The following is a 1066-nucleotide window of genomic DNA, read 5'->3' as shown; positions in this document are numbered from 1 at the left end:
AATGGGATTCCAGGCTCAACTTTCGGCAGCCTTGTCTAGCTCCCTAGTGATTTCAGCTGACCCCTGGTACCCTTCAGAGACCATCCAGAGGTGCAACATCACAGCTTGTACCCAACACACAAAGGGCCTCAACCTTAACATGCTTCCAATGCCACCAGTTTGGACACCTTCAGCTTCCCAAGGTGTAGACAGACTGAGCACTGGCAAAGAGATTGCCCCTGTGTTAGCAGTAGTGTGGGAACATTTCCTGTTTCCTGTCTAACATGTCACGGGCATCCAAGTCACACACAGAAACTACATTCCTCCTCAGTAGGCTCTAGGTTGGGACTTTTCATGTGCCACTCTGGGGTGTGGTGGTGGGGCACTCAGGGGCTACACAGGCTCCTGTGTTTCAACATCTCTGCAGTGGAGCCTTGGGTCATGCTAGAAGTTTCTGAACCCAAAGGTTTTGGTGCTTTGGTCGATATTGGGGGCCATAGTTTTTCTGATCTTACTAAATTCTCAAAAAATAATTTTCTCACACAAAATTTATAGAGTATTACGGACACTCTCAGGAGTCGATCAGCGTGAGGGCCACCTCGAGCATGGGCGCGAGGGCCAGCGTGCCGTGGAAGAGCGGGATGCAGTCCACGAAGAGCGTGTGCGGCGCGGCCGGCTGCTCCCGCCGCGGCTTCTGCCGCTCGGCCACCAGCAGCCCGTTGACGGCGCAGTGCGGGTACTTGGCGCCGTGCAGCACCATCTTGCAGTAGGCCTGCATGGTCAGCTTCACGGTGGGCATGCTGGGCGCGCGGCCCCACGGCCCGGGGTCGCCGCACCGCCGCACCTGGCCGCCGCCTCCTCACGCCGCCGGAAGGCCGTGAATATAATCTCAGGGCTAGGATGAAAGAGACGTTACTGGGGCCTGCTCGAGGCAATCGACGATTAACAGGATGATGAAATGAAATGAAAAATGAAACGGACACTCTCAGAGAGGACAACTCACTCTCCACTTCCTTGAACAGCAAATATCCAAAATATTTCTTCATTCTTTCTTGATCTTGCTTCTTTGCCCAAGCCCCTTTTCAGG

At 54.2% G+C, this 1066-nt stretch overlaps 1 protein-coding gene across 1 annotated transcript; it reads right to left on the bottom strand.

Moving 5' to 3' along the window:
• Positions 1-550: 550 nt before the first annotated feature.
• Positions 551-839, bottom strand: LOC130043644 (ER membrane protein complex subunit 8-like). The gene has a single exon (XM_056136079.1). It carries the CDS (start codon positions 776-778, stop codon positions 551-553), a length of 228 nt encoding a protein of 75 aa, XP_055992054.1. The 5' UTR covers positions 779-839.
• Between the last annotated feature and the right edge of the window lie 227 nt (positions 840-1066).

The sequence above is a fragment of the Sorex fumeus genome, unplaced genomic scaffold, assembly GCF_029834395.1.
Source record: "Sorex fumeus unplaced genomic scaffold, SorFum_2.1 ptg000122l, whole genome shotgun sequence".
Lineage (NCBI taxonomy): Eukaryota > Metazoa > Chordata > Mammalia > Eulipotyphla > Soricidae > Sorex > Sorex fumeus.
Note: the sequence above shows the minus strand (reverse complement) of the source record. Positions and strands in the feature narration are given on the sequence as shown.

What these genes read in the sequence shown, in the direction of transcription:
- LOC130043644 (XM_056136079.1), bottom strand. Translation starts at nt 778, where the DNA reads ATGCCCACCGTGAAGCTGACCATGCAGGCCTACTGCAAGATGGTGCTG.